Genomic DNA, 24,536 nt, shown 5'->3' with positions numbered 1-24,536 from the left:
GGTTTTTGGCTTGTTTTGTTTCTTTTTGGATTTTTGGGTTTGTTTTGTTTTTTTTTTTTTTTTCTATGCCAGCCAGTGCTCTCACCTATCAGTCAACCATTTATTTTCACTTTTCCATCAAGGAGCCACCAGAGAAAACAGCAACAACTGGGTGTGTCTTGTTAATGCAAAACATGAGCTGCAGGTTGCCCAAAGCCAGATTACTTACCAATTGTTCACTTGAAGGATGGTGAGTCCCGTGTCTTGTGCCAACTGCTTTTTCTGTTCTTCAGAAGGGTAAGGGTGCTGCAAGAGAACAACAACAAAAAAAAAGATAGATGTGTGCACATATACCCCGGGCAGATAGTGTAGTGCGTATCACATGTCAGGTGCGATGCTAGGTGCTAGGGATTCAATAAGAAACACATACGCTCTGTAAAAATAGTATGTGTATATCAGGCAATATTTAGGCTATTTTGTCAATAGCCTCAGTGTCTAGTGAAGATACAGTCTATAATTAAAGGTAAAAATGCTGAGGTGTGTCACTCTTATTAATGGAATACTACATCATCTAATTAATGGCAGTAAAAGACAAGCCAATTACAAAGATTAGTGAAGTGTATAAATAGCTACTTAGGATACTTGCAGAACCTTGATACTGAGTTTATCCTTTAAAGGTTTATTTGTCGCAAACACAGAAAGTTTAGAATGATCTTCACTGTATAAGATTAAAATAAGGAGAAGCCCTTTTTGATGATATAAAATCCTATCATCTTGATGTAATATATTCATAGAACCACAGACTTCTAAAGCTGAACCATTTGGACCAACCGTCTCAGCTGAGGTCCCCAGTAGTTAAGCACTTTGTCAGCATGACATTTTCCCTCCAAAACACCATATTGCCAGATGCAAATATCAAAATTAGAGTGGGTGGATATTTTTGAACCACTAATCATTGCAGCTCTTCTGAAAAGCAAACAAAGGACATTCAACCAAAGTTGGTTTCCATATCTGAATGTCAACACATGCTGGGATTCTGAACACAGGCCAATACAAGGTCAAAGACCAGCATATTTTGCATGCTAAGAACAAGCCCAGCCATGTTCCTCATGAGTTAGAGTGGATAAAAAAGTATTACAGGATTAGATAATAAAATGAAACTCATACCCTCTTGAAAGAATGTTTGGAATTCTACTGAAATTAGTTTTGGCACAAATACTTTTTGTTCAGTAATGAACTATATCTAAATCTGAAATATACATTTCTAAAGCCTGGGACCTGGTATCCATCTATGGACACACTGACTAGCTTGAAACTACTGCATCCCGATAAATTCTCCCCAGATAAAAATTGTTCTAATAGTCAACCCTCTATTCTCTTATGAATGAGAAAGGGCACCCTCAACTCTCAATTTAACTATCTCTACCATTGGAAACTAAATTCTGGTCTATTGAATGTTAATTAACATAGGTTTTAATCTCATTAATAATGTCTGATTAGATGCTAAGAAGGCTTGTTAATGACCACTTTAATGCTATTATAGGTAAGTTTAAATATGTTCTATATCTGTACACGTGGGATTCGTTTGTGGAGAGCAGAGATGTAGCAATTTTTCCCATAAGCATTGTCTTTGATTGTCACTTAATCAATAAATACACAATTAGAATAAGGCTTTGCTTTCATGGAATATAGTGCCTTTCTCTAAAGAGCTCCAAGTATATTACAGGCAGGATGGTAATTAATCCCCATTATATCCCTTTGAGGGACATAAATGGAATCTATGGTCCCTCCTGTCTTACAGGTGAGGAAACTGGCCAGGGAAAGGCATGGTCAGCAGCCACATGACTCAGTGATATTTCCTGCTTCCCTTCCAGCGTCTAAGCCTCCCCATGACTGAGGGATGTGGCAAACGCCTTTTGTAATCTTCATTCTTATGCCCTCCCCAAAGCTTTCAGACTGCTTACCATGGCCTGTAAGGCACACCACCACCCAGCCCTGCCCACCTCTCAGACTCTGTGGCCTTTTCTTCGCCCCTGCTCCACCCCTCTGTCTGACCACACAGTCCTCCTTTCTGTTCTTCCAACACACCAACCTTGTCCCTACCCTTCAGTCACCTGCTCCAGTGTCACTTTCTCATCTCAGCTCAAAGGCCAAGCCTTACCCACCCAGAGTCCACCAGCCCACCTTACTGCCCTCACATCGATCTTTTCCTTTTCTCCCTAACGGCAGAGCCTCACTCTCTGAAACACCTGTTCTGATGATTTGTTTCCTTTCGGTGTGCCTCTTCTCACCCCTGGAGAAACTCCAAAGTCCATGACTTTCTCATTCACCATCCTCAAAGCCCAGCCTAGCGCATAACAGGAAATCAGTAAATATCTGAGAAACAAGAAGGAGGCTATGTCTTGCCATGATACACAGATACTGTCCACTCAGATGCAACATCAAAATGTATAATAAAACTTTTTTTCAACAGCCCACAGGAGGTGTATGCCATCCAACTTGAGATCCACGACGCTACTTTCCTGACTTCGTTCCTAACAGTGATATCAACCCACTCTTTTCAAATAACAGTATATAAATTTCAAAATAGGCTAAGATCATAGGTGACAATCACCCTACACAACATAATGCCAGTAATCACAGGCAAAATCTCATGACTGGATACTGAGTTAAAGGAATCCTCTACCCTAAGATTTAAAATATGGCTCCTGTGGCATAAAAGTTTGCCGCACAATACAAACCGTATGAACCTCTTATCCAGTGAATAGACACTGATTTAAGGTTTGATATATAGAATTTCTATGTCTACATTAGTTGAGGAACTGTTATAGGCATACATGACCCTGTGGAGTGTATAAATTTATGCTGCCGCTCACTAACTATGAGATTTTAAACAAGGGACAACTTTTCTAATCTTCAATTTTGTCTTCTGCAGTTTAAAGACCCATAACAGTTAAAAGTTACCCAGGCTGGCAATTCTTACAGATTATAAGCCTGATTGTGAAATATGCAAATTTTAGCATCCAGCTGTTGGCACTATTTGCCATCTAAAAGTATAGACCCATGTACACAAGTCATTTCCAATCTATAACATCTTCTGTAATTTGCTTACAGTTGTTCAGGTCCTGTGGAAATCTCTTCCAGCGACTTTCAGTAGAATTAATAAATATGTCAACAATCTCTATTCACTGTAGCTGGATGGCAATACCTTTTGCCCTGCCTCGTTAGTTGTGACTTAATATTATGATCAGAACTGGATAAAAGTTAATATTTATGCCATTTACCTTTAGTTACTTTGAAAATTGAGAATTGTCACAGTCATTTATTTGTGCTGTGTTTTCAAGAGTATTTTTGCATGCCTGTTTGTGAGTAAGTTTTACAACCATTCTTACAAAGCAAATGGAACTCACATTTTATTTATGCAGGTGGTGTCAGGAAAATTCTCTCTGGATCATTAAAATTACCTGAATCATTACAGCTTCAAAGAGCAATCGATGGCCCTCAAAATTTCAGCACAAATTTAGGTTGTTTCTTCACATCATGCAGTTTCTAATTTCATAATTTAAATATCATGAAACGAGAAAGTTCTTTTTTTCCTCTGTCACTTTTCATGTGATCTGATTTTAAGTAATTGGAACAAACTGTGTCTAATTTCATGCAGCATAATTGCTAGGCAGCCTCAAGCTATGGAGACCCAGCACTCCATCTCCATTAAACAATTTTCAGTCATTCAGGATATATTTTTTTTAAATAGAAGTGAATGAGCCTGGATGAAATTAAATGCCACAATAATCTGGTCATTGTTAAGGGGGAAAAAAGGTGTCAACAAAATTCCTTAAACCCTTGTCTATGGTAGGGAGATTGAATTTTTTTCTTTTTTTCATAGTTCCTCGACTGGGTGTCCCACAAACTTTTAATTCCCTGAAGAAAAAAAATCCATAATTGCTAGAATCACATGAAAGCCATGACTTCAGGTAGCTAATCCACAGTCAGCCAAAAATTCACAAAGGAGTAAGCTTTTAACTGAAACCCAGTATCTTTAAATATCTTAAATCCTATGCATCTTTCTTACATAAGCTTTTTGTGGACAGTGTGAGTTATTCCTTTGTAGACTTGAAAAAAAATGACTTGACAAAAACCCAACATGCCAGGAGCAAGGCTCCTGTAAAAACATTCAAAATCCTGTTGTGTTATGCCCACAGGATCGTAAGATGGGCAAAGGTAGACATCAGTTTACAAAAGAGATAAAGAGGAGGACATTCTAGGAAGAAAATGGGAAATTCATTCCAAACCATTGCAACCAAGGGCCTAGGTCACCCCTTGCCTTTCTCCTGAACACCTTTGCTATTAACGGCAAGGACACTAGTTTAAGAAAGATCAGTAGGTTCTTGTGAAGGGAAGATGGGTTGCACTTGGCCAGACACACCAATCAACCTAATCACTTTGGGATATCAAAGCAAATTTGACCACAGTCCAATAGGTAGTGACAGGAGACCTTTCCTTTGTTGTGTACATTAGCCTCATGCCATTATCTCTTAAAAGCTTAATTATTTGCAAACAATTGATCAAGATGGGAATTTGAGAAAGGATATGCAAGGGCCACTGGGAGAACTGCAACGCATTAAGAGAGCAAACAAAATTACCTTTAGATCTTACAATAAGAATTAACGATTGAGACGGGAGAGCGAGGCAGGGCAGTAGCTACAAGGGTTCCTTCTCGAGTGTTTCCCATTTGATCTGCATTAACACCTCAGGAATGAGTGAAAGCCATAAAAGAGTGATTATGTAAGGGTGAAGCTGACCCTCCCTTCCAGCATTAAACCTGCACACGTGTATTGGGCTGGCTTCGCGGGGGAGAGAAGAGGTGCTGGACTCAGTGGGAAAAGACGTGGCTTGGGGGTAGTGGGGGACAACTCCCAAAATGATCATCCTTATTTCAGCAATCAACGCCCTGACTTCTCCTCTCCAGGGTAAGTCTCTTGCTGACATAGAACCCGTGTGTCACTCTTCCTGTGTTTCTGGATCTGAAGTGCGACTTCTGATGATGACCTAGTATAGCAGTGATTGCTTAATAACCCCATCAAAGAATGAAGTGATCCCTGGAGTATGTGTCCTGTGTCATAGAAATGGTTAAAGAATGTCTGACGAAAATCTAAAAATAGCTTACATAAAAGTGAAGTCTGAACTGTCATTTTATCAGCCCCAAAGAATAGAAAGCGACAGAAAGAAAATGGCAACATGCTAAAAAGAAAGTTACGTCTGCACAACTCCAATTTTGTTTCTTGAGGTTGGGATGGGAGGGGGGTTCTGACACTGGTTATCTGGTATTTACGAGCTTACAGAACGTTGGAAGAAAACTTATTTACTTAAACAATCAAGCAGACCGTTTCAGATGAGTATCGATGGCAAAAGAAAAAACTCTTCAGTACACAGATGGAAAATGTCCAGTCTTATATCTTAACGATATCCTTGACCAAATGTACTCCTTTCATCAAATTTTCCACCCTTGACTGCAAATGTGGATGCCAAGACAGTGATGAACTTTATCTTATCTACCCTGGTAACCAAGTTTCAATAACGTTCCCTCCCTGCCTGCCTTGCCCACTCTAACAGCACATTGTAATGGCAGCAGAAAATTTGAAAATAATCCTGTACAGAGCTCACTGGTGAGATAATGGAAGGCTACGCTGCCCCTTCTCAAACCTCAGATTAGTAATTTCTTGTGACACAGAACTGCCTCTATCCCGAAACTGCAAAACAGCTATAACAAAGCAATAGAGGTGGAAGCAATTTTCAAGCAAAATGTTACATGCTATACTTTAAAAGGTATGGGAATAGGTACCGTGGGAGCTGATCTAACAGGAGGAATTATGGCAACTGTCCAATATATCCCTTATCAAGGCAATGTTCTGTTGCTTGGCTGAATATGTTGGAAGAACAATTTCGGAACTTCTTTTATCCTTCTTCCTCCAGCCCTTTGCCTCCTCCACAGCTAAGTTTAATGCATTAATATAAGTTGACCTTGAGCTAAACTCTGGTATGTGATGGAGAGATACTCCCTTTAAAGAAAAAAAAAAATCCACCCTATGGCTTTTAACCATTAGATCTCCGTGTTCTTTTAAAACTTCTACTGAGTTTTTGACACTAAGGGAATATTGTGGTTCTAAATTAAAATAACTAGCTATATCTTTGACCTCTCAGGAGATAAGGAGAAACTTGCTAACCGAATGTATTTATATTTGTTTAATATAATTTTTTGCCTGTAAAAACTTCTCCCACTTTACATAAACTTGCAGCCATTTTCCCCTTATGCATTGACTATGAATAGCTTACACTGTGACAATTACATTGATCCAGGATACTTTTTTCCTTTAAAAAAAATCCATAATGCTTCCCTATTGTCTTTCAGCTTTATGAATTAGTTTTACTGTTTCAGTGAATGCTTTTTTGTCTTTTGACTGCACATTATCAAAGAGACACTTTGTGCCTCCCATTTGCATTACAAAAGCAGGGCAGCGTGCAGTGGAAGAACACAGCCTCTGCATGCATAGCAGTTGAGTCCTGCATGCTAGCTCGGGCTGGAATCAAAAGAAGAGGTGCTGGCAGGACTGGCGAAGAAGCCAAGAACGTTTGGAGCATCATCAGGGAAGTCGCAGGACTTCGACCTGCTTTTTAATTCTCCACCAGCGCTCCTAGATTGCCTGGTTCTCGGATTAAATGTGCTCCATCGATTCCCAGCACTTGCTTTCTCTGAAGCCTAGTCAAGCCATTTTCCAGACAACCCCTCCGATTTCTCGTCTATCCAGCAGCAGTTATATGAAGTTGCTGGTGGAGTTATGCAAGTAGGGAAGTCAGGTAGGGATTTCTAAACTTGATCTTATCCCATGAAAATGACAGAAGTGTGGAAGGAAAAGTTGAACACCGGGTAATATTTCATAGCAGTCTTTACTTTTGCACTAATGAGACGATCTTTTATGATTCACAGCAGTGACACCATGGTTTCACAGTCCGTTGCAAGGGGCCAAGACTACAATACCTTGCTTGTCTCATCTCTCTGACCCTTTAATTTCTTATAAATACAAAATAAAAACACTAAACAAAAAAGACAAATACCAAAAAAAAAAAAAAAAGACAAATACTTATATTAAGGGATTTCACAGTCTTTCACATTGGACATTTTCTTTAAGTTGCTTGCAATTCTATAATAATGACAATGTTTTAGATCTATTCTTTATTAGCTATGTATGTGTTACAGGAGTCTTTTTAAGTGTATGCATTAAAGCATAAAATTTAGACTGTAAATTAGCAATTACTTATACCCTCCTCCTAAAAGTATTAAAATTCATGAAGAGTGCTAAAATTATTTTGAACAGTTATGATTATTAATGAACTCCCTGAATATTGATTCTCTTAGTAGAAGACCATGGCTATAAAAGGAAACATGAAAAGGCCAATAAGAAAAACAGAGTGGGAGCTGTAGGGGCCTGGGGGTGGGGATGGAGGGGAAAAGTCATGCTTCACTTTTGTGACCTCTTCAAATCATTTTAAATCACAGCTCATTTGAACTCTTACTGTTTGTCAGTCAGACAAACACATTACATGGATTATCTCATGTACTCCTGGTGGCCCCTATGAGTAGGGACTATGCTTAGCTCCATTTCACAGATGAGGAAGCTGAGGCCCGGCTAGGTCAAAAAACATGCACGACAGCTCTCAGCCACTTAGTCCTGGGGCCAGGTCTTCCCTCCCCTGAGTTTCTGCACTTGGCTGTGCTCCCACAGATGTTTCTTTCCCAATCTCCATTCCCCTTTTTAAGCTACATTAAAACACACACACACACAAACACACACACACACACACACACACACACACACACACACACACATCTTATAATGGAGCATGAACCAAGTTCTTAGCTGTGGTGAGCAGTGACTGAATGTTTCTCTGGATTTTAACAGCCATGATCTGGGAGAGTGTTGCTGTTCTCCTTGCCACAACCCCCATTCCGCATCCCCATTGCTTCTGCCTTGGAGGCAAACATCAAGGGGCAGAGTTGGAGCCATGGGTGAAAGGTAATTCCCCAGAACCTTCCCCCACATTTTCTCTCCATCAGCATCTGTCCACAGCACCCATCCAAAGGGACTTTATTAATAGTAGCTTAGTAGTATTAGTTAAAAGTAGTTGTAGTAATGGTTACATGAATTAAGGAGTGAGGATGTATCAGGCATTGTTCCAAATGTTTTACATGTATTAAGGCATGTAATCTCACAAAACCTTATGAGGTAGGCGCAACTATTACATTCATTTTACAGATGAGGAGACTTGGACACAGAATGGACCAATAACTTTCTCAAGTTCACACAGCTGGTAAGCCATAGAGCTGGGATTTGAAACTTGGTGGATTTGAAAACTCGCTTCCGAACTATTTTGTATTTAAAATGATGGGTGGAGCCATCCCACTCACCCCTCATGGGTTAATCATGAATATATATGATGATTCCTACTCATTTTATGTGTAAGCTATTCTTTTAAGTGTGTCTTTTACTTCTATGACTCGGTTCTAGATTTTGCTACGAGACACAAAACTCAGTGGAACTAATACATCTCTCACTGTATTTGTACTTGTAACATTGCTTATAAATACAGGAATAAGGGTGGTCATACGTGAGAATGCTCTTAAGGGTCATAGAAACAAATGCCTACTATTCCAGACAACTACACTACAATATCCGTTAAACTGTCTGCTTTTGAAGTAAATTATCGTGTTGGTTTGGAAGTTTGTGGGGTCTTTTGCCAATTAGTTTCATTTCTTATTTGATTCTTAATCGAGTACGAGTAAAATTACATTTGGAACCATTGCATTTCAGTAGATTACTAATAAAAACACACAAATGCTATTCTCACTCACAATGCAACTAGCCTTGTTCTGTGTGCGCAATATATATTTGTTGTATGAGTGAATGAGTGCTATTGGAGTTAGGGATACCCCAAATGCCTCAACTAGCACTTATAAGTAGATGGCTTCGGGTAAACATCGGAAAACTAACAGCCTTATTTCCACAAATATGCATCCTTCTCACTCAGCTCTACAAATCTCAAACCAGTACAGGTTTTATTTACTTTATTTAACTGACATTTACATAACGCTTACTCTGTGCCAGGCAATGTTCTCAGTGCTTTACAAGTAGTCACTCATCTAATCCATATAACAAGCCGATGAAATGTTTTTCCTTTATGTTGCAGATGAGGAAACTGAGGCATGGAGTCTGTTACTTGTAATTTGGATGGAACCCTAAGCAGTCTAGTTCAGTAGCCCAGGCTCCTAATTATTGTGTTATCTTATTAGTCTTTCTTAGCTATAATTTCCCTCAAAGTTTCTCCAGAATCCACTCTATGCTGTTGTCAGGCTTATTTGTTACAAAAGTTCCCTTCCCACTCTCCAACTGCAATGCAATGAAATTCAAGTTCTCCATCCTCTGGGAGCTCAGCACAGGACTGAAAAAAGGATAAAGGAGATTGTTTCCCCCGAGAACTACACAATAACAGATAAAACAAAACTGTGACACACCATACTGGGCCACTTTTCTGGGAGGAAAAAAAAAAAAAGTTCAGGACCCATTTACACAATAAACTCTGAAAAAGTGAGGATCTTTTCCAATGTACATACAGTTCATCTCTACTATTTCAGAGAGCATACCAGCTAAGAAGAGATTTATCCCCAACCTGGAGAACACTTTTCCACTTTAAGGAAAAAGAAAAGAAGAGAAAAGAAAAGAAAAGAGAAAAGAAAAGAAAGGAAAGGAAAGGAAAGGAAAAGAAAAAAGAGAAAAGAAAGGAAAAGAAAAGAAAAAAGAAAAGAAAAGAAGAGAAAAGAAGAGAAAAGAAAAGAAGAGAAAAGAAAAGAAAAGAAAAGAAAAGAAAAGGAAAGAAAAGTAAGTGTTTTGAAACCATTAAGAGAAAAGAAAAGGAAGATGAAACACAATGATACCATTTTGGAATGAATCTGTTAACAGTGATTATAATTTGCTTTTACAGATGCCCTGTCCAGCATTAAGTATTCAGAAAAAATCCTTGTATGAAGAATAAAATATCCATAAGGTAGAAGCAAAACTGGTATATCTGGTGAGAAGATTTTTGAGAGAGAGAGCACTAGAGATAGGGAGAGACCAATGAAGATTCCGTGCTGCTCCCCATATGACTAAAGACCCCTGGAACTGGTACTCATTCTCTAGTGCTAATTTTCCCACTTAAATGACAGTGATGGTGTAGCCTCATCTCATTAGAGATCATTGTCCCCAGTAGACAGTTGTGTTTATGGGGGACTCTGGCTGTTCCACACCTGCTGATCAGGTTGCTATGTGATCATGGCTGCATACAAACAGCAGACTCGAGCTTGCTGGGCTGGGACTGATGAGCCCCGGCTAATTCAGGGGTGATTATGTAGTTTACTGGACCACTAAACCTCTTTAAGCTTGTAATTACTGCCTATTTGAGTAAAGAACATTCAAAAGCAATTCACTGCATCATGCCTGCCACAGCTGGAAGCAGGCTGCCAGCAGTCTGTGGGGACATTAAAATCTACAGGGACGTGGATTGAAGCCCAGCTAGCAGACACTGTCAGCAGCACCGCAGCCAAGTACGTGCACATTCCCGCTCACCTCTCCTGACCAAGCTTACCATTAAAGGTGCAATGAAAACTATAGAACAGCCATAAAGATGACAAATAATGGAATCTAATGGTACAAACTACATTTTAATGATTCCCCCCCCCCCACTTTTGTAAAGCTAAAATTTAAAAAGTCTTTTCAAATGTCAAAGAGAGAGAGGGAGGGAGAGAGAGAAAGAGAGAGAGAGCACATGTGCTTTAAATAATACCCGCTGCTGAGATTTACTGTATACTTGCTACAAGTTCCATCCAAAACAAAAAACAAAAAAAACCTACCAGCTTGAAAACAAAATACCCACCTTTTATGCTTTCTAAAAGAACCGAGATGTATAGTCATTTTAGATCTCTTCCACCCACTTAGCTGCTGTGTTTATAACCTTAGCCGGGAAAATATTGTTTAGCTAGTTGATTGACATTTTCTAAAATCACATGTGTAATTTGTGCTGTTAATGAATTAAAATGCCGTTCAGACACCTGAGTGAAATCTACTTTCAAGAGTCAGAGAGGATTCAAGAAAAAAATATATCAGTATTTGTCAATGTTCTCATTTTCTTTTGCTGTCACCTTAACAACTGCAGTCCTTTTGTATAACAAAAGTGTAAAACATGCTTTGCATTGCTGCCGGTATAATTATTACTTGTCTCTAAGTAACAAAAAAAAGACTGGAACTTAATGAAGGGGGATTAAGTTAATTTCTTTTTTAGCTAACAGTTTCCTGTCTCTTAAAATGTAGACCTTGGTGAATATAATGTTCAGGGAAGGAAAATTAAGCTTTTTATTTCACGAAAATCTCCACTTTGGAATATTGATATTAAAATATTAAGATGATGTTTATTCTTTAAAAGTATGTAAATTTGGTATTAAATAAAGCCACAGAAATCCTCTCTGACTACTCCATCCGAAGTCCACAGATCCAGGGGGTTTATGTGTTATCTAGACATCATTCCTATTAATATTCATTAGGTGGGTCTGCTTGCATTTTTATAAGCTGTGAGAGAGGCAAAAGAAACAATCAGAATTCTTTAACACACAGGCATTATCAATTCAACATATGCCAAATAGCAGAGCACCCAGATCTGAAGTTAAGATTCAAATGCAATTTACCTTTACTAAGCTAATTTTCATGAGAACTCTTTTCCCTTCACCTATTGTAGTCTAAGCTATTTAATTACCTCTATTCTCTGTAACATACACTTCAATTTTTAATTTAAGAGATTATTCAGCACTATACTTTATCTTGGTTAACAACAAAACCCTTATCTTGCAATCAAACTGAAGAGAATTTCCCCTTAAGAAAAAAAAAAAAAACAACTAAAAACTTTAAATTGTTTTAGTAATAAGATTACCTTTATCTTTATGAACCTTCTTAAGCAAACCCTTTTTAACTTCCCAAAGCATTTGCTGATGTGAATTCCCTGTCTGTCTCCACAGTAGATTATAGAAGAGGGAGGAATCTTAGTCAAAATTTGGGCAGGTCCCAGTATTTGTCGCAGTAACTATGCTTGCTCAGTTGTCCAATCTAACTGGGCAGGGAAATGCTGGCACACTGAGGGCGTGTTTCGGTGAGGGAGGAGGGGCTCACACATCTCACAGATGTTCATGGAACATCTTAGGTCAGTGGGAGAAAGAGCTGGACCTGTCATTGGCAAGATTACAAGACAAAATTGGCAGAAATAAAGGTATTCAATGGAAGTTAACTCGAAGGCCAGTTTGGGGTTTTTATTCTTTTTTTTTAGGATTTGGAGTTTGGGTGGTCCCTTATATCCCTTATGTTTGTACAACACTTTACATTTTCAAAGAGCTTTTATTATATTTTATCAGATTTGAGCCTTGCAATTACTGGGAAAGGTTGGAAGGACAGATAATGTTGCCTCCATGCTATGTGAGAAAAAACAAAACTCAGAGTGGACACATGGCAGGTGACGTGGCCAGGAAGTTGTGGCTCTTGGACCAGGAGCCCGGGCCTCCAATATTTCAATCTAGTTGTCTTTACACTCTACTGAAGCTCAGAGTTTACCTTGTTAATGATAAAATAGAAAGCTGCAACCACATCTGTCAGAAACCTACTGTGAGTTAGTGGACCCAGCCTGTTTTAATGTGTAAATGGACACTGTTCTTGACCCATGAGGAAACAAAGAACTCAAGCTAAAGCCAGACCAAGGAGAACACCTTTCAAATTGGCTGTCATCATTTCTAACAAAACATATAGAAGTAATCTAACTGGTTATGCTATAAAAAAAAAAAAAAAAAAAAGGCTTACATAATGGCGTTTGCCCCTTCTAGAACAGGCTTTTGGAAAAGAAACACCCTTACCCACTGACTGGGTAGTTTGTTCCTCGTTGAAACAACTAGATAGTTTTGTTTTACTTATTTCTTTTTGAAGTTTATTTATTCATTTAAAGTTTATTCATTCAAGAGAGAGAGGGGCAGAAAGAGAGAGGGAGAGCAGGCTCTGCACAGAGCCCGATGTGGGGTTTGAATTCCTGAACTGTGAGATCATGACCTGAACCTGAACCGAAGTCAGACGCTTAACCCACTGAGCCACCCAGGCGCCCCAGTTTTGTTTTATTTATTGTGTCTTTCTCTGTCATTTCACATGTGACATAGGTTGCTAATTACATACACATGAGGCCTCATTTCCCCCTTCCTCAGTTACTTTCTAAGAGAAGTGAGACTCATGTGGAACCCATGGAGCACAGAAGAGTGGTCATTAGGTCCCTTTCTGCTTCAGTGATATGGTTACACCCTGACAAAAGGCAAATCTAATGGAAAACATTTTAAGAGCTATTGGTTTCAAGAGGTGCAGTTAGGTGTACTGATTTAGTTAAATAACTGCAAGTTAAGTCCTGGAACCCACACTAACTGTGTGAGCTTGATCAAAGCATGAGGCTCAGTCCTCGGAGCCTCAGCTTCCTTGTTGGTCAAATGACCATGACAAAGCTAGTGGCAGTCAGATGAGACAACATACGTCAAATTGCTCAGCAGAGTGCTTGGCACGTATCTAGTGCTCGGTCAACAGTGGCTGAATCTGAGATGACCCTACAGGTTGGGCTAATCTATGTAAACATGCATAAAATATATACACTTTTCAATTTGTAGGGAAGAAGATTGGCCTCACTAATTCTAGTAGTTTGTTTCCCCTAGTGCTAAATCAGGCTCTTTTTTTTTCTTCTTCTTCTTTTTGTTTCTTTCTTTCTCTAGGGTTTAAATTAGATTTTAATGTTTTCCTGCAATTCTCTTAATTTGGACAAATTCACTTCTAAGATATCTACAGGCAAGGTCAGCCTCAGAGGCAGTCACGCACAAGGCCCCCTACCTAGAAGGGCCTCACACCTGGTTTAATGTGCTGCTATCACCATCCAGAAATTCTTCATCATTTTTAAAGAAGCCCTGCATTTTTAATTTGCACCTTCATATAGCTGGTTCTGCTAAAAGGAAAGGAGGTTATGTTTTCCCCATCAGATGTTTTATACTCAGCTATTACCCCTCCTGGGTTTATTTGAGCTTCACTGAGGTAAATAAATAATACTCTGTTCTTACTAAAAGAGTGTAAAAAAGAAAAGACTGAAAAAGCAAGATACAGGATGCAAGGCTGACAGTGTAGATGTGCTCAGGCCTCAGACAGATGAGTAAGGACACTTAAATGACCCTCCAGTGGCCTTCAAGGGTTCACACACTCCTGTAAGTGCCTAAATCACCCTTGGGGACTGACTGGGGCACTGTGAAAATATCCCATATTATAAAGTCTATAGAGAAAAAAAATCAATAATCCGGAACCTTCAAGGTGTGAGGCCCATTCTGGCTCCCTGGACTTAGGGATGTTGGGAGCCTTTGTCTTTTGGTGGCTGGAAGTCAGAAGTGGCAATCTGCCCACCTTCCTTGGCAGGGGATGAGTGCCACATTTGGCAGAAAAGTGTGCTCTCGAGAAAAGGGAGCAGAGAATCTTTTGGCCTGGGCTACAGCTAGGATAGATCAAGAGTGAGAACTCGCCCTTGCATGCCAACCAAATGCCGCTGTAATTAAAAACAAACCTTTGGAAATAAAGTATTTGGAAATTATTTCGATTCCAGCTCATTCATAATATGAGCTCATCAATAGTTACAATTAATTTGGTCACAGTATTTGGAGGTGGGGGGAGGCATGGAATGCTGCCTTTTTTTTTTTTTTTTTAGCCTTTTTAAACAGAATTCTACTTTTTATTTAAGGGGGGGCATAGAAGTATATAAATAAGCAAATGAAAGAGAGGAAAATATGTAATAAGGCATAGAGTTTCAGAAACCACCAGCACATTTGGGTCTGCACCTTACATCTAAGATGGCAGCCCTGATTTCTGAAAATGCAAAATTCCATCATTTTGCTGATGCCAAATGATGAACTTGACTATTATATGCATATATTTTGTTTAATGGCTTCATTTATTTTAATAACAAAGGGAAACTAGATTTTACAGATGAAAGCTTTTTTTTTTTCATGGCTCCAATGCAACTGGGATTTTAAAGATCTGTGATGTTAACCAATATGTGATAATGGCTGCTCTCAGGAGCCCCATTTTATAACATTCTCTGCAGTGGAGACCTACGCTGAGTAACCACTACCAGAGGACCCCAACCTTAAGAAGGCACAATTGGAGTGTCAGAGGCCTCTTGACTGTTCCATGTTTCTTTTCTCAGAATGGATACATGTTCAGTAAAGTGTTAGCTGTGGAATTACTGGAGCAATGGGATTAACTCACTAAAGATTTATTATAAATGAGGCAGGAAAGTGCTGCTCATGTGATTTCAAGGATAAGAAAATAATTACATAGACCTTTTTTCCCTCTGTTCAGAAATCTGCCTACAGGGTTTAATATTTTGTTGAGAATCAAAAAAATAAATCACAGCAAGTAACTTCAGTTTAATTCTTGTTTGATTTCTTCATTACACTGCATATCTATGGTGAATCAGGAAACCAGAAACTCATCAAAACCAATTCCCATAGGAACAAAAGACTCACCACCTCAGAACCTTCCTGTCAGCCACTAAAACTTCCCCATTTATTCAGAATGTATAGCTAGTTTTGGAAGGAAGGAAGGAAGGAAGGAAGGAAGGAAGGAAGGAAGGATGGAAGGAAGGAAAGATGGAAGGAAAGAAGGAAGGAAAGAAGGAAGGGAGGGAGCAAAGGAGGGAGGGAGGAAGGGAGAAAGAGAGGGAGGTAAGGGGGGGGGAGGAAAGAAGGAAGGGGGAAAGAAAGAAAGAAAAGTGAAAGGAGACATTTGGCACACTACAAATTCTGGTGAGATGATGCAAACCCAGAGTCAGCAGTGGTGTTTTTTTGCTGGGAGCCATACCTTGAAACTCTAGAATACAGCAGATGCAACTTGCCAGCCACACACAGGATGTGGAGTGATTTTACACTCTCTTGGCCCAAGATGGCAGCTTGAGATTAATGGCTGCGTCATCCTTGGCCCTGCTGCAGTCAGGCCTGGGGTCTGATCCTGACACACAGAGCCTTCGTCTGCAGCCAATCAGCAGATGTAAGCACATAGGCCCTGTCAGGTTGACATATCATTCCTTCGACAATGTCAGCGAGTATTAATGTTCAATTATCTGTCCTAGAAATGACCCTCGCCTTTATGCATTGTGTAACTGCGCGCATGGCACTCTGGTAATCCCAAAGACAAGGGCAGAAATGCCCGCAATAAACCAGCCACTGGGAGTTGGCTTTCCAACATTGCCATGACATTGCCTTGCAGTACTAAATAGAAGACTTATTTTTAGTTCTCTTCCTTAAAACATATTTGAAAGATCGCTGAGCTATCTATCTATCTATCTATCTATCTATCTATCTATCTATCTTTCTCTATCTTCTTTTTAGCACGTGTGCATGTCAGTAGTCCTTACTATTTAAACAGCAAGACTTCAAATGAGTCACCTTGTGACTTGCCCATCACACTGAGTCAACTGTTCTTTATGTATCACCATGAGCTGTTCATTAGGTGTGGGGTGCCTTTTTATTTCATGAAGCCAGGTGTATATCACTTACCATCAAACCAAAATGACAATCGTAGGTTTTTCTAGAGTGGTGTCAAGATCAATTCAACTTCAACTCATAAAGCTAAAGGAACCTGTTCAAGCCAGCCAGTCCTCTTTCCCACTGTTAAAAACGAGGGCTCTGGCAGAGGAATGACTTAGGAAGCATACCTGAAATCTTTTCACTTGTTAACCTTTACAGTTGCTCAAATATTTTAAAATACCGTGCTGATTTGTTGTAGTTAAATTACAATTCCCCCTTTTCTCTCATATATTTCAGTAAGGAAAAAAAATTATCTTAGCAGACAGCTGCATTTGCATGGTTTTCATTGAACTCGCATTCAAAGGTTATCAATAACAAGTTTGCAAACTTCTCATACAACCAGCACTGAAAGATAATGTACAGTCATTGCATGATAACTTCCTCCAAAACTGAGATAAAACCTTTACTACAATCTCAAGTTCACCAACCTACATATGATAGTACAAACTTAAGTAGTTCAGATTGGGGCTCAGTGAATTTTCTCTCCTGATAATAGTTTTTAAGCAATGGAAAATGTAGTCATGTTTCTTGCGGAAAACCACTAAAAATTCATTATTTTGTCTCTGTTTGAACATGCGAAAACAGGTTGACTATGAAATGTACCTTTACAATTTTTTTAATGTTTATCTATTTTTGAGAGAGAGAGACAGAGACAGAGAGATAGAGCACGAACGGGGGTGGGACAGAGAGAGAGGGAGACAGAATCTGAAGCAGGCTCCAGGCTCCAGGTTCCCAGCTGTCAGCACAGAGCCTGACACAGGGCTCCAACCCATGAACTGCAAGATTATGACCTGAGCCAAAGTCGGACACTCGACTGACTGAGCCACCCAGGCGTCCCTGAAATGTACCTTTTAAAAGTCTAGCCGGTCCTTGGTCACAGTGTCGTGACTAGTGCTATTTTTATATGCGTTCTTAACTGCACTGTCAAAGTCCTTTTATCTTCTTTCTTTTTCTTTTCCTTCCCCCCCTCCCCAACACTTACTTTTTTCCAAATGACTTCCATCCTTCTCCAGCTCCCGACCCTACTTGCTGGACAGTCAGCAGTTGGCTTTGCCTCCTGGTCTGCTAAAAGGAGAACAGCACCCAAGACGACCCTCTTGTTTTTTTATGGAACCTCCCTCCCTTTGTCTTCCTCTCCTGGCTGACTCTCACTGTGGAGTCCTGCCTCTGAGGTGTCATCCTGTCACCCTCCCTGCTCCATCCCTCCACTGCCAGCTCATTCTTGATCTTCTTCTTGCCACTAATCAGGACCTTTCTACTTTTATCTCCAAAGGTTCCTTCTCTGTCCTCTAAGTAAATAATTAGGCATTAACAAACTGCATGGAACATAGTAGCAACTCAGTGAAAGACAGTTGAATCCCATTCTGGCTGTCAAGGTATTTAAATCTCCCTGCTCTGAAATGCTAAAAAAAGAAACACCTTCCCTTCTTGTTACCAGTTCCTCAAACTGCCCAAACTGTATCCTTTAATATATCCCTCAAGCAACTGTGAAAGGGTCAACCTTTGCTGCCCTATGGGGATTTCACCCACACGCCTCATGCTACAATTTCTTCTATCTCCAAAGGCCTGGAACAGCATTTTCAAAAGTCACTGATAACATCCCAACTCTGACACCAGGACTCTTCCCGGTACTTCTACTTCAGAAAACTCTCAGGTTTGGTCATCTCTATGTTGAAACTGCTCATTCATTTGGTCAATACGTATTATCAAGCATCTACAATATGGCTCTGGAGATACAGAGATGAAATATTAACTCCTGACCTCTAGAGAGGGAGGCAGCTCATAACTAAACAATCATCATGATAAGTGCTCTCTATCAGATGACCACCAAGGTATTGCGGTTCTGGTGGCAGGGGCCATTTTCTCTCTCCCGGAGAGAACACGAATGGTTTCTCCAGGCAGTGATAGTTGAAAGAAGATGTGAAGGATGCAGAAGTAAGTGTCAAGTGGAGACAAGGTCATGGAGGCGACTCATTCCAGATGAGAGAACAGCATGTGCAGGTGCACAGAGTACAGGACCGCTCAGCACTGACGGGAAATATAAGCCTTCAGGCTTGGCGGCAGCAATTGTGTGAGGAACCCGTATGGAAAGGGCAAGAGAGGAGCCCGGGTGCTCAGTGGGCCAGTGCTGGACCTCAGAGGGTCCCTGAATGGTATGCCAGGAATGCTGTATCCTAAGACAGAGAAATACCACAGGATTTTAAGGAGAAGGAGATTTGACCAAGTTTTATTTTAGAAAAATTGCTGTGGTGGCCAAAAGAGATTATTTATAAGAAAGACTTGGGGCGCCTGGGTGGCGCAGTCGGTTAAGCGTCTGACTTCAGCCAGGTCACGATCTCGCGGTCCGTGAGTTCGAGCCCCGCGTCGGGCTCTGGGCTGATGGCTCAGAGCCTGGAGCCTGTTTCGATTCTGTGTCTCCCTCTCTCTCTGCCCCACCCCCGTTCATGCTCTGTCTCTCTCTGTCCCAAAAATAAAAATAAACGTTGAAAAAAAAATTAAAAAAAAAAAAAAAAGAAAGAAAGAAAGACTGACTGTCAGGAAGGCTGATTAGGGAAACAGGCAAGCAGGAGATGACAAGGCAGTGGCAACAGACCTAGACAGGGATGAGAGAATGGAAGAGCATTTGGGAAGGAGGATTGGTAGAACTCGGGGAGTGAGCAACTACTTGTGAAGGGGAAAGAAGAGCAAAATTTCAGGGGTGACTCTTAGGTTCCTGGTTGGAGCTTCTGGGTTCATGGTGATGCTGTTAACTGAGATGAGGATGGCAGGGAAAGGGAACCAGTTTGGGGACCATGATGGATTTGCTTGGGGACCCTTAGGCTTCTTATCATTGTACCTTTCTTCCTTTTCTTAGAATATTAAAGTGTTGGAGCTGGACGGAATCCCAGACATCAGTTGGGCCCACTTCCACATTTGACAGAACACCTCCCTGCTTGCTCCTGTCTCTTCCTCTAGGTTTTTTCCTCCAGATAGCCTTTGTAACTGGCACCACCCAAATTCTATCCTTGACCTCCTTCTCTCTTTCAGCACTGTCTGGATCCATGACTCCATACACACCTTTAGCTTTGGCGGAGGAAACACCAAAGCCTTGTGCACTCAGAAAGCTCCAGCAATCCTATTTCCCAGTATTGGCCATACAGCCCATGTGGGTGTCCCATCGGCACCAGAACCGAAACATATCCCAAGCTGAACTCCTTCCTTTCCCCTGAAACCAGTTCCTCCTCCTGACTTCTTTTCTGACATCAAAGAGACTGCTGATACCACTGTTCCTTAATTACCCAACATGAAACAGAGAAGTCACCTTGATGCTCTTCCTTATCAAATGCCCACTCATGAGTCGTCCTGAAAACAGCCATCAGAGTCAGACAGGCTTGAGTTCAAATCCAGCCGCCGCTTCTGACTGTGCTACCTCAGGCAAGTTGTTTAATTCTCCCTGAACCTTGGTTTTCTTACCGGGTAAATAAGGAGACTAGCAGGACCTCCTTTAGAGGGTCATTGTGGGAATTCAGTGAGATAAAGGATGGAGGTGCTTAGCAGTGGTCTACTGAGGTAAAGCTGGGGTGGGAGCAGTGTGCCCCAGCAGGGAGGGGTATTTGACTCACTGGCATTGTTTCGAAGAGCTGGTGTGCGATGATGCTAGACAGACTGACTTTTAGCCACTTACTTTTTATTTGCAAATTCTCCACACACATTGCACTGAAGACGGACAGCTCCTAGGACCCGCCTTGGCACGTCACTGGCATTCAGCGTGGCGTGGGTACACACGTACCAGCTATGAACGGTTCTATTTATGAGGTTCCAGATTGATCTCCGAAATACCTTCTGCCCGTCCATTTCTTTACAGTCCCACAACACAGCCTCCATGCCCCTTTCAAGCAGCTTAGAAAGCTCCGGGATGTGCATGCTTCCTTGCACACAGTAGGCACTCAGAGAGCATTTGAACTTACTTGGAGAAACCTTTCATGAACCCATTGATATTGTTATTTGAAGATGAGGGTAGATATGACCTAAAGTTTAGCCATTGTTCACAGTGGGGAAAAAGAACAGGCACATTTGAAAGTAGCTCTTTCCTGATGTGTGGTAGGGTTAGGTCATCACATCATGGAAGCTGCTCCAGTCATCTCTGCACAAACCGAACAACCTATTCCTAGATGAGGCCCTCCATTCATACCTCTGCCAGCACCACCCCCACCCCCACCCCCACCCCACACTTGTTCTTGCTGCCGTGCGGGTGTCAGAACCACAGCATGGCACCCATGCTCTAGCGTGGCACCCGTGGCAGGGAACCCACAGCTCTGATGGCGTCATGGAGCCATTGTGGTCGCTTTTGAATGACTGTGGCAAAGCAATGTCTTTGATGAGGTCAGGCAGACTTCTGCCTCAGTTCTCATCAGATCTGGTCAACTGTGTACTCCAGACAATTTCAAGAGCAAAAACAGATCATAAATTTACGTGTCAGGGTACGGAAGCAGAGAGATGTAGCAGGTTATAGTTAGGGCTCTGAATTTTTTTTCCCAGTCTATTGTACACTAAGATCTCTGGTAGCTCGTTAGCCTTTTCTATCCCATTAGCCTTTTCTATCCCATTTTCTTCTGTAAAATGGTCCATCTGTAAATGGGGCACAATTATTAAATGTAGGATCACATGCAAACTAACTCCTTCGTAATTAATAACCTTTTTTTTTTAAATTTTTTTTTTAACGTTTATTTATTTTTGAGACAGAGAGAGATAGAGCATGAACGGGGGAGGGTCAGAGAGAGAGGGAGACACAGAATCTGAAATAGGCTCCAGGCTCTGAGCAGTCAGCACAGAGCCCGACGCAGGGCTCGAAATCACATACCGCGAGATCGTGACCTGAGCCGAAGTCGGACGCTTAACCGACTGAGCCACCCAGGCGCCCCATTAATAACCTTTTAAAATCAAATGGGATACTTGGTTTCATAGCTTGATTTCTGGAACGTCAAATATATGCTGTTTCATGCATGTGTATTTGGCCTTTTTTCCTGGGAAATTCACCCCACCATTTACTCAATCACTCTCTTGAACACTGAAGTGATGAATGTTGCTGAGTGCTCGTGGTTTCTGGTCCAATATGAACACTTTCAGGGAGTAAGTCCTGGGCGCCTGTCGGCTTGGTAATTGATGATGTTTTCACTTCAAGGTGTGGGCCTGAGACCCACAGGGCTCAATGGGGAAAGTAAATGAATTGACTTGACTACATCTCTTACCCACTGCTCCTGATACGTGTAAACTCATTACTGCCAAATGTACTTCGATATTTTCAAGAGGGGATAGCAATATATATTTTTGACAACAGTTAAAACGATGCTTTGATTTTTATTTTACATTAACAAATTAAAACACTTGGACTGCCACTAAGATTCTTTGTGAAAATCTGGTCTTCGCTACATTCACATTGAATTATAAATGCCTTCGCCAAAACAAAGAATAATCCACAATGCCATCAAATGTATGCCTCTCTTCCTAATTTTGATTTCTAGGTCCCATGGCTTCCATAAGAGAAAGCATGCAGGGGCACACACATACTGTATTTCAAATGGAGATTTTATGTAAGCTTATTTTTATAGTGATTCTGAGAGTAGCTGCTCTGCTTTTTATCTATGCAAACTGGAAATAAAGTAGGCACCCTGCCAGCTCCCTGACAGCAGGCCAGGCCGGGGCTGCCATGGGTGACTCACACAATGACATCTAAGGGGTCCAGAAAAGAACCCTGACTAATGGCTTTTGGATTCCTTATGACCTTTGATCCTCAATGACTTAGACCAAAATAAATGACCTAATTTCAAGAAACTACATCCAGCATGTGAACTCTAATGAGTGACAGAATCTACCTGCTAAGCAATGATTAATAGGTATGTGCTCCTTATAATAATTCCTTAGATCTTAGCCAAACTAGGGAGAACATACTTTACAGATGCTCGTTTTTGAAAACAAATGCATCTTCCAGGATGGTGTGAAATCAGACAGTGCCCATGGCAGATAAAGTACAGAAGGCAGTGGGAATACAAAAGGATTTCCTGGAACAAAGTTGGCAGATACTACTAGAAACAAGAATACCTCGCCCTCAAAGGTATGTATTGTTTCTGTAGTTGGCAACTCTGTTCCTTTCTTCCTGACAAAGGCTATCAGATCTAGGGGGCCAGAATAGGAATTTGGGAGCTAGCACACCCTTGCTCCATGATAACACCCATCAGGGCGCATTGTCACCAGGGCAACTGAAGCCAGAGGGAGGTGAAGGACAAGATTCTGTACTGCTCAACCTTCAGAACTACCGTTTCACCCTCCGGAACACACAAGGCCACTATCAACAAGCCCAAAAGAACAAGCCTGTATACTGGCAGAGTCCTTGGTCTACCAGAAGCCTTCTTAGTATTCGAGAGACTCAATGAAAACTCTCTGATAATTATTTAGGGCAGGGTATGAAATTATATCCTGTATGAAATTATAATGATGGATACATGACACCCATTTACTCTCACCCACAGAATATACAACACCAAAAGTGGGCCCTAACTTTGGACTTTGGGTGATAATGGTGTGTCAAATATAGGTTCATCAACTGTAAGGAAAGTACCACTCTGGTGGGGCCACTTTGACAATGGGGAGGCTCTGCATGTGGAGGGGGTGGGGAAGGGAAAATACATGGGAAATCTGTGTACCTTCTCCTCAGTTTTGCTACAAACCTAAAGCTCTCTAAAAAATAAAGTCTATCTTTTAAAAACTCTTTGATATTCAAAAGGAAGTTCTTGCGCACTGGAAAAGAATTGAAAGTTTGCAGAAGAAAAACAAAACATTTCAATTCAATTTACATGATAAAATAATGGGCGAAGTTTCAACATCAAAGGCAAAAAATCTACAAAAATCAAAGATGGAGGGCACCTGGGTGGCTCAGTCCCTTAAGCGGCTGACGTCAGTGCAGGTTATGATCTCGCGGTTCCTGGGTTTGAGCCCTACATCAGGCTCTCTGCTGTCAGTGCACAGCCTGCTTTGGATCCTCTCTCTCCCTCTCTCTCTGCCTCTCCTCTGCTTGCTCTCTCTCCCCTCTCTCCTCTCTCTCTCTCTCTCAAAAATAAAATAAAACATTAAAAAAAATTAAAGATGGAGATAAAGAATCATCTTTCCATTTAAAATCTGTCCTCTTGCTTGTGTTCCTTAGATCCTTGCTATGACAAGTGTAATCTGTGGACCAGCACCAGCAGTACTCAAAATGGGAGCTTATTCAAAATGCAGAATATGAGGCCCAGCACCACTGAGCCAGAATCTTCATTTAAAAACAGATCCCCGCTGAGGCACCTGGGTGGCTCAGTCGGTTGAGCGTCCAACTTCGGTTCAGGTCACGATCTCACAGTCTGTGGGTTGGAGCCTCGTGTCAGACTCTGTGATGACAGCTCAGAGCCTGGAGCCTGCTTTGGATTCTGTCCCCTCCCCCGCTCACGCTCTGTCTCTCAAAAGTAAACATCAAAAAATAAAAAAAATAGAACATAAAAAAAGATCCCCAGATAATCTGAATGCACACTGAAGTTTAAGAAGCACAGCTTTAAAAGAAGCAAAAGAATATTTAGCTCTGTAACGATTTCCGCTTTCTGGTTTTTTAGATGGTAGACTTCCATTTTTTAAAAATTACTTTTTATATATCAGTTAAATCTCCAAATGTGTACATTGCTACATCTCCTGATGCAGATTCAGAGGAATGTCGTGAATATTAACGCCATATACTGAATGAAAATTAAAATCAAGAAAATACCTTCTACTAAGTATCTAAACAATCATTCTACTTCTCCTCATCATATCAACCCAGCAATGTGTCCAATGATTTAGT

The 24,536-nt window shown here is 40.8% G+C and overlaps 1 protein-coding gene across 4 annotated transcripts in view; it reads right to left on the bottom strand.

Moving 5' to 3' along the window:
• MEIS1 (Meis homeobox 1) overlaps positions 1-24,536 on the bottom strand; it is a 138,123-nt gene that overhangs the window by 23,596 nt on the left and 89,991 nt on the right. For all 4 annotated transcript variants that reach the window (XM_043603526.1, XM_043603524.1, XM_043603527.1 and 1 more), the window contains exon 9: positions 209-285. In XM_043603526.1, the coding sequence (XP_043459461.1) occupies positions 209-285 (77 nt within the window). The remainder of the gene's footprint in view (positions 1-208; positions 286-24,536) is intronic.

Source organism: Prionailurus bengalensis, chromosome A3 (genome assembly GCF_016509475.1).
Source record: "Prionailurus bengalensis isolate Pbe53 chromosome A3, Fcat_Pben_1.1_paternal_pri, whole genome shotgun sequence".
In the NCBI taxonomy this organism is placed as follows: Eukaryota; Metazoa; Chordata; class Mammalia; order Carnivora; family Felidae; genus Prionailurus; species Prionailurus bengalensis.
The sequence above is the reverse complement of the archived record's forward strand: the minus strand, read 5'-3'. Positions and strand labels throughout refer to the sequence as shown.